The 9626-nt window shown below is 40.8% G+C and overlaps 1 protein-coding gene across 1 annotated transcript; it reads right to left on the bottom strand.

Moving 5' to 3' along the window:
• Positions 1-1216: 1216 nt before the first annotated feature.
• On the bottom strand, positions 1217-2800 carry LOC139730077 (UDP-glucuronosyltransferase 2B31-like). The gene has a single exon (XM_071640985.1). The coding sequence runs from the start codon at positions 2798-2800 to the stop codon at positions 1217-1219; it is 1584 nt and encodes a 527-aa protein (XP_071497086.1).
• Between the last annotated feature and the right edge of the window lie 6826 nt (positions 2801-9626).

The raw sequence follows: 9626 nt of genomic DNA, 5'->3' as shown, positions 1-9626 counted from the left end.
AAAAAAAACAAAACAAAACAAAAATCTTCAACTAATGATGTTGTTGCCCTTCGATTTTGACGTAAGAGTAACATTTTGGGTGATTTTGTACCGAATTACTACTTTCATTCCAGCTATTTGATAGCCACTGTAAGCGGCATGCACACGTAGATGTAAGAGTTCATGACAATATTTGACTATGTACCTGACTAAGTTCGTATATTATGATATTAAGTAAAACATACAATGAATTATTGACCCTGCACGTCTAACCGTTGGCGTTAATTGTAGGCCTACGTGATTACGAGTATAGCTATCGGGTTCTGCAGAGTTAGCTTAGTGGTTCCAATTCAAGTAGAGTACCTAGGCCTATGAGCCGTTTGAGAGGCGAGACTGAGGCGCAAAAACGCAAGTAGAAGTCTAAAAAGATAGCATCTGTATACTTACCAGTAATTCTTAGCAAGATTGGTTCAACAAGTAAAAAAATTGCACATAATACTATAAACAACTTGTACCTGATACAGTGAAGAGGAGACATCGTCTCCTATACGCAGATCATGCTGAATTCACGCTTTGAACCACGCTTTGCGTAGCAGCAGCACATCAGCGCAGGGCTGATTCGTTCCTTGCGTGACGTCATAATTTGGATCCCTAAGATTTCGCCGTCAGATCGAATTCTGGCGGTCAGGAAGGGGTCTCAAAACACCATCTCCATCGTTCTAGAGACGTTTTCACGTTCTGAATCTTGATTATTCATATTCCTAGAGCCTTAAGCTTTCCAGAAATGTATAATTACCTTTATTTATGAATATCAAGCTATTTTTCGCGTGACGATTAAAGCCCGCCGCGCACAGGACGACTCACGACTTTACGACCTTAAAACCATGAGACAGGAACTATAGGTCGTACGATCTGGCAACGCACACTATACGATCAGACTACCCTAGACTTACGACTACTCTGGAATGGACATTTTTACCAATAAAGTAGGTTATAGTTCCGAGCGCACGCAGCTAGTGCGCATTGCGTGCGCTTCGATCTATTTTCTCTGCATATGAGCTGTATTTTGTTTGACTGAAAGCCCATGACCGGTCGTGGTAATTCAAATTGTCAAATCTCTACGACTGACACTAAGACCCAGTCGTAAGACTGGAAACTGGCAAGACTGGTGACGTCACACTTCCGGTACTAATGTACAACCGGATCGACTGATCGTATAGTGTGCCTCCGATCGGGATTAGTCAGCTTTGACCTTGACAACTTGACGACAACATAACATGCGACATCCTATGGTAACACATTTTACGATGCCGTACATTGTAGTTCCTGCAACAAGCAACACAAATGCAATCACATCCAGTAGGTAGTATTGGACGACGTTCAGGTTTTCGAGAGGACCCATGTGATTGCTACCGTGCTTGATGACGTGGTCGATCCAGAATGCGGCCCTCTGGGCCGGCCTCATCGGTCGATCACGGAAGATACCCGACATACGGCTTGCTGTCTCAGAGTAACTTCCATTAGCAGTAATCGTGCGCAAGGCGGTGTACAGTTCGTCTTCAGTAAAGTCCGTACTAAGCGTCAATCCGAATCCGAGATGTACACTCCTCATGGCATTGTCCTTCTGGTCCCCGTACACAGGCATAACGACTGTAGGGACCCCGTGATATATGGCCTCGTAGTAGGTGTTTTGACCACCGTGATAAAAGAGAGCTTTAGTTTTGGGATGGCCCAGTAAGTCGTTCATCGGAAGCCAAGGGAGGGTTTTCACATTCGGCGGGATAGGAAAAGACAGTTTGCCCGCCACCTGCCAAACAACCCTTTGAGGCAGGCGTCCGAAAACTCTAGTGAAGATCTGGAAAGCACTTATGTGTTCATCAGTCATATTTAGAAAACTTCCAAACGAACATACAATAATGCCAGGAATGCCGGATCCTTGAACAAAATCTTCCAAATCTGGAGGGAGTGGGCGAGGATCCCTTGTAGTGAGCCCTCCGACAGATATGACATTTGGAGAAAGGGCACACGGATATTCCCCAGCAAAATCGCTGTTCACTAGCCACAATTTAGACTGTTCATACATTTCGGTAGGGGACTTTCCATATATCTCTGTAATATTACTGTATATGTCTAAAAAGTTTATTCTACCAGCGATAGATACTAGGACGTACATAATGGCGTTGATCAGTCGTTGATAGAAAGTCATCTTATTAGAAAACGGGGCAGCAAATACAGGAAGGAATGATGGATTAAACACTGATCCTGCCGATTCGGTGACCATGCATGGATTCGGGAACGGACACACTGCAAAAAGCGGTATACCAAGCTCTTCAGCTATAATGGCACCACAGAGCCATGTCATGTCATACATAACGGCGGAAAAGTTTGACGAACGCAGTCGAGACAACAGCTTTTCATCATTTAGCAGTGCGTCGCAGTCGTTTTTTCGTGCCTCTACGAGCTTCCCGGTAATTTTAAACTCTTTCATTGGATCGGGCGGGGAAAATGCCAGTCGACTCAAGTTGTCAAACATCTCATGGACCTCCACGACTGGAATAGGATGTGTAAAAACTTCAAGATGAAACATGTGGCCGTACTGTCCATCTCTGATCCTATCTTCGAAAGCATTGCTTACCAGATAGGTGATGTTGTATCCTCTCTTTACGAGTTGCTCGCTAATAGAAGCTGATAGGTAGAAATGGCTTCCCTTGCCGAGTATGGCGTTCACCAAGATGTTAAGCCCTGAGCTCTGAGCGATCAGTAGAAAGAGCAAGTAGGCAAAGATGCCCCGTGCTTGGCGTGAGAAAATTAGAGTGGCCATATCGGTATCGTACAAGTAGAAATAGCCAGTGTCTGTTATCTTCAGCAGCCTGTGAGCGAGAAACAAAAAAATCAGAGAACCACAAATTAAGATTTGTTTTGCACACACACACACACACGAGGTTATAAAATGTCCATCATAAATACAGAATTATATCCTGAACGGCTTTGAACATTCAACGGACGAAATTGATTGGAACATTATGATCTGATGTTAGTAATTATGTCCAATCAATTTGGGTAAACTTTCCCGGAAGGACCCGTTGTACGTCTACAATAATTAATTAAAGCTACAGGGATTGTATCGTGGAAATACAATCATTGTATGTGTCATGTGCAGTATTTATAACGCGCAGAAATTGAATAAATGTTAAGACAGCTTTCCACCTGTCAAAATATACTAGTTGGACAAATTGTGACTCTGCAACCCACTTGCTGCGCTCGTCGGTTTAAGCAGTGCCAAAACTTGCGCATCCGTTCTCAACGATCCACTCTGTCGTGCGCATCATTTTTGTATAAAATCACGTGACCAAGCTGACTCATACTGTCATAATAATAGCCGTACTTTCTAACCAAGTACATAAAAGGAACTGACTTATTTCTGGTTTACCTGTTGCAGCGGTTTGAAATAAAACCATGACCTCTCCCCCGGTTTGATATTTAAAATACCTTTGCAGGCAAAGTTCAGTTCACAATATAATTTTGTCGTCAGTTTGCCCGATATTCTTGTGCCATCTCTGGCAGTGGTATTTCAGAAAACGATTAGCACTGATAAAGGATATTCAGACACTCTGAATAGTAATAGGGCCTAACTTTATTAGTCCATTAAGTTCCTGTTTAAAGGGTATAATTTTGGTTGTGGTCCCATGAAAGGTAGGCGGTCTCACTATTTTTTTTAGTACAACTTGGATTTGGATATCTCGGTGTTTCAAAACCAATTATCTTCAAATGTCGGAATTCTCTTAAATTGCATTCGCTCTTTCATAGCTTATAAGAAATATATTTGTTTCCTATATTTCATGAGTAATTTCTAATTGTCTTTCTCTCTCTCTCTCTCTCTCTCTCACAAATACACAAATGAAGCCCAATTTCAAACAAAACTAAATTATCCCTTTAACGGGATACTATTTTAGTAGAACTTCATCCCAGTAGACGTCTATATAGTGACAAGGGAATTCAAATGAGCGGATGAGTGCAGGCCCTGAAACTCCCCATGTTATTTCTTTACATGTCCCCCCACCCCCCTTTAATCCCTATCATATGTGACCGTGCACCTCAAAACGAACATAAAGTCGCACCCACTGATTTTGCATGAGGACTGAAAATAAGTGAAGTGGGTCAACCTAGTCGAACTTGACTTTTTCATATTTTCTGAAAGAGCAGGTCTTCTTTTACATTATGCTAAAATTTGGTATCATAAAACGGGCAGGAAAGTGTGTTTTTTTAGCAGTTTATCTTGAACATTTTTGGTAGAATACTGTGATTAGGTGTGTCTTTAGAATCCCTTTTTCATTTCTGAAAAACCTTGTCCACACTCTTCACTTTCAACTCTAATAACTTTTGAAAGGATAGTGCTACTGCTTTGAAAGTTGGCATTGATTATGGACAGAATGTGTTAATGAGGCATGTTTAATTTCAGTTCAATCTGATAATCTCTTCATTGTTGTTACTCTGGTGGTTTACTTCCTGTTTTTTGTCCCATTCATCGCACAGCCAGCACGGTTTGGTAAAGATTAAGCGCTTGAATAGACATTGTACTTCAGAGCCTCTTTTCTCAGTTCACACTTTTCCTGAGTTTGTGCTTTCTTTCCAATATTTAGATAAGTTAGGATAGTCCATTTGATTTGAGTTATACATCATTTTAAAGCTTAAAGTATGTTCTTTCAGAATATGGCCTTAACTAAAAATTCATGTCTGGCGATTTTTTGTTTGTTTTGAGGTGCAGGGTCACATATGAGCTTCCACGTCTAGATTATGTCGTATCAAAGAATATACAAAGGATATTATTTTCCCGAAATGTATAAGCCATGCTGCTAATAATCTTGGGATTGTCAAAGCTTGACTCCGTCGTGGTGCATACGTTGTCGATACTTCATTTAGTATTTTGCTCTCTACCTATAGATAGTAAAATACCAAAGTGACAGGATCTTATGATAGTCGCCGCCCATGTGTGCTCCAATCACGAAGTGAAAGTGCGGGGAAAAAGCAAAAGTCCACGCTGAGATAACAGAAACGAATATGGGTTCGACGTCATGATTTAAATTGAATTGAATTGGGTTGAATCTGTTTCTCAAATATTTAACAACAACCTTATTCCATGCAATGCATGGTCACTGGACAACCTAATATCACCAAAACACAATTGAGTATATGAATATAAGAACGACCCAAGTCCATGGAAGACCATTTCGAGTAAACTAAAAACAAAACTTCATATCTTTTTTGTTTGTCCAATATGATGGGAAGGCAACATTGTATATACAAATTAGAACATATATTATTATGACAATTAACATTAACATTAATTGTGGAGAGGCCATTTTGTGTGATGGACTTGGGTCGTTCTTTGATTCATATGGATTTGGGTCGTTCTTTGATTCATATATACATGATATTCTGCTATAGAGATGAGAGAAGGACGAGAGAGGGCGCTACAATATGAATGTAAGAATGACCCAAGTCCTTCATTCTTACATTCATATAAGATTTAACTCATTTATTTCAGGCACTTCCGGGGGTAATTAGGATTTATCATTTATACACAAGATGAGTCCATGCATAAGCTACAATTTCCCATGTCAAACTGAATTTGGCCAAAAATTGGACTTGGGTCGTTTTTATATTCATATACTCAATTCGAAACAGAGAAAGTTATAATGAATGTAAATACAGTGATATGATTTTGAAAAGAATTATGACACAAGGCTATTCTTCAGTACACGCCGGAACCACTACATAGGTCCATAACGAATAAACGTGTGAAATAATCCAAGTTGTTTTAATCGTTTTTATGGTTTTGCACTTTGTATTTGGTATGCCTATGTCCCTTTCTTTTGGATGTTATTTTCCTTGTCCTCATTCATTGCATTTTTTAAATGTGATTTATGATGTAATGACGTATAGCTTCAACATTGTAAACTTGTTGTAATGGGATCCGCCTCGTAAGGCTAATGGCCTACTGCTGATTTCCACTTCCATTACTCAAATTGTGATTTCAATCTCCATCTCACACTTTTTTAATTATGACTACGTGTGTGTACTTACCTGAAATAATTTTGGTTTGTATATGAATATTTTGACTGTTTGTCTCCCTGTATATATTTTTACTAAATTTGTGGAAATAAAATAAAATTCAATTGAATTGAATTAGATATGACGGAACCAGCTGGAAGCAATGCGTGTAAGCTTTATAATCGGTTTTTGCGGTTGAATGCGTATGTTGAATACGTATGTTGAACGAGATGCCCACGAGCACTCATTTATTGTACATCCGTTTATTGAAATATAATTACACTCCCATTTCAAAGGAAGTCCCAGTAACATCCGTTGTTTCATGGCAGAGCGATCTGGATAATCAGAAGGAACATACAGGCTCACTACTGTTCGGATTGTGTGTTCGACTTCCCCTTTGTATGTATTCGTTTTCCCCCCTTTACATTATAAGCTGCTTTTGGCTCAAAACGCGATGAGTTATATCAAATATATTTATGGGATTTCACTGACAATATCTCAGTGATTAAAGAGACAAAACTACGAGACTAATATGACGAGGTCTCTGCTTGAGTCACTCAGCTGCGATGGTTTCGCCTTACGTCAGACGCTTATCCCCACCGCCTTAGATATAGTCAGTCCGAAGGTGACGTGACTGGAAGCCCAATTTGCAAGCATTCATCTCTCGAGTCACGTTAAAAATACCAATCATAACACATCACAACGCAGTAAAGAGCCGATATAATACTCTGGGCTTTATGCCATGGTCCGCCAATGAATGTTGACCGAAGAGAGCAATGCGTCTTCCCTAAGGCCCCTTTTACACTTTCACGGTATGTCACAGTGTGTTCACAGTGTGGTCACATAGTAGACTATGTGAAAACACTCGAATTTAACAGTATGGAGAAGATTTCACACTGTGGCTTGGTTTCCACAGTGTTCAAATGGTAATGTTCTGTATGTCATACTGTGAATTGATGATTCACAGAACGTTCACACTGTGGCCACTCTCCAATTTAACAGTGTGAAGAGATTTCACACTGTATTCACACTGTTCACACTGTGTTCATATTGTGTTCAGAGTGTGTTTTTTCCCACACTGTGGAACAACGGTCTTTCCAGAGGGGTTGTGTGATCTAACTCATAAAGGTATAAACTTCTCACCTTCATAAATGTCACTTTGTAATCATCGCTGGATGTAACACGCGTCAGAGTCTAGAATATGCCTGCAGAAATTAAAGAAATTCAGTGTAGCATTTCACCTCTACAGTTGTACTATTGTGGATTTAAAGGACAAGTCTACCTTCATATAGAAGTGGATTGGGTGAATGCTGCAATATTAGTAGAATCCATTAGTGAAAGTTTGGTAAAAATGGAACCATCCGTTCAAAAGTTATGAATTTTTAAAGTACCTGCTCAATCACTGTTTAATAGGAAGACTACTACACAGCACACAGTGCATGTTGCATGCCACATGCGTAAAACGATATAAGGAGAATATACAGAGAATTTTACAAAATTAAATATTTTCGAAAAAGTGCACACTTCCTCAACTTGTCACAGACGGAGGCCTAGGGTAACTATAACATTCCTCCTGCCTTCTAAAAGAGGCAAGTCAAGCATTCTTTTATACTGCGAGAAAAGTATTTTTTTATTTTCTTTATTTTTCTTATATCCAGGGCGGATCTAGCTTTTTATAAAGGGGGGGGGGGTGGGAAAGGGTGTGGGAGGGGGGTGTCCCCCCTCCCACAGTAGGGGGGGGGGGTGTCCCCCCTCCCACAGTAGGGAGAATTTTTGAAAATCCGTGTGTGAAAATGGCGTTTTTTTTGCATTTAAAACACCACTATTTTTGGTATAGAGGTCATTGCCAAATTAAAAATTACAAGTTAAAAAAAAGATAAGATAAAAAAAATGGTCCCCGGTTTTTGTTTGTTTGTTTGTTTGTTTGTTGTTGTTGTTGTTGTTGTTTTTTTTTTGGGGGGGGGGGGATTCCAACCCCTCCAACCACCCCCCCCCCCCCCTCTAGATCAGCTTCTGATATCGTTCTACACACTGACTTCTCAAGGTGATGTGGTAGTCTTCTCATCCAGCAGTGACTGAGCAGAGATTTCAAGTATTCATAACTGTTGACCCGATTGTCCAACTTTCCTCAAACTCTTACTAATGTGTTCTCATACAATATTGATGCATTTGAACAACCCACAAGTCTATGAAGGGGGACCTACTGTCTCTTAACGTTTGAGGTCATGTGACAGCTGACCGATAGAAGTGCAGGGAAGTAGGAATAGTTAGAATAACGTAGTATTAATGAAAGGGGAAGTGGACGTATACTGTACTGCATCAGTAGTGCTTGGATAGATTTTCACTCATATTAAGATGATATTCATGTATCATTAAACGTGTCAACTTGCCATCCACCTGAGGATATAACTAACGATACATGCCGTCAATCCCTCGTTTGAGGCGAGTCCCCAACTGGGGCATAACCAAAGTGGGGTGCGTATATTTGTCGTTTGGGAGTTGGGAGTCGAAGGACTTGTCCATTGCAAATAAACTTTCTGCTCAGGCGTGACAAACCTGGAGGCCAAGCCAGGGTTTGATGACTCCAGCAGCTGTCGTATTACGTAAGAGCATGATAAGGATATCTGCCTGTGGCAGACCATTCAAAGTGAACTCAATTTTCTCTATCCTTTCTAAAGTTTTCAATTTTATATTCTATTGAGAAATTCTATGGTCATCCATTTTACATTTCGAACGAAAAAAATCGACCCGTAAATAACGAAAATACAGGAATAAGAAGGAGAGCATTGCCAGTTTGCCGGTGCTGACAATGTGCTATTTGGCAGTGAGTTACAACGGGGAGGTGAGACTACCTCCCTGGTTACAATCAGCCTGCTGACTGGATCATTGAGAAAGAGAGACAGAGGGAGAGAGAGAGAGAGAGAGAGGGAGAGAGGGAGGGAGATGGGGGAGAGATGGGGGAGGGAGAAGGGGAGAGCAAAATGGAATGACAATAGTTCCGGTCACTACAGTACAGGCATGCTCTGTCTGCATACGCTGAATGTCTACACTCACACACACACACGTACACACACACACGCACCATGGAGCTACATGGCCCATGCCAAAACCAAAACAATCTCCTCCTCTCGCGGTGCCCCCCCCCCCCTCCTGTGGCGCTGTGGCGATGACTGATGCTTAGATTAGGCCAGGGTCAAGAAACAGGTGTTTTATATCTTTGACTTTAAGTCATTGATTGCCAAGATATGCACTGGCATTATTTACTGGGGTGTAGCCTCTTCAAACGAGAGATTTGCGTCATGACAAGTAAAAGATCTGGACGAGTATCCGTACTATATAACCACGTCGACTTTCACTGATGATTCACATAAAAGGCTCATAAATACTCACGTTTTGTCGAGGGCCAACGTGATATCATCAACACCACCAACATACATAGAACCCAACATGAAGCATATATAGTACATGGCTTTTGCATTCGAGTATTTTGTCCCACTCTATGCACAGAATGTACACCAGTATATTACAATTGTGGTATTGTCACTTGGTGCGTGCCGCATCGAACGAAGTACACGCTGTTTCCTCATCCGGAATTA

This window comes from Diadema antillarum, unplaced genomic scaffold (genome assembly GCF_040938485.1).
Source record: "Diadema antillarum isolate AM-2024a unplaced genomic scaffold, OU_Dant_1.0 seq00000290_RagTag, whole genome shotgun sequence".
Lineage (NCBI taxonomy): Eukaryota > Metazoa > Echinodermata > Echinoidea > Diadematoida > Diadematidae > Diadema > Diadema antillarum.
This window is presented reverse-complemented; position numbering and strand designations above follow the sequence as displayed.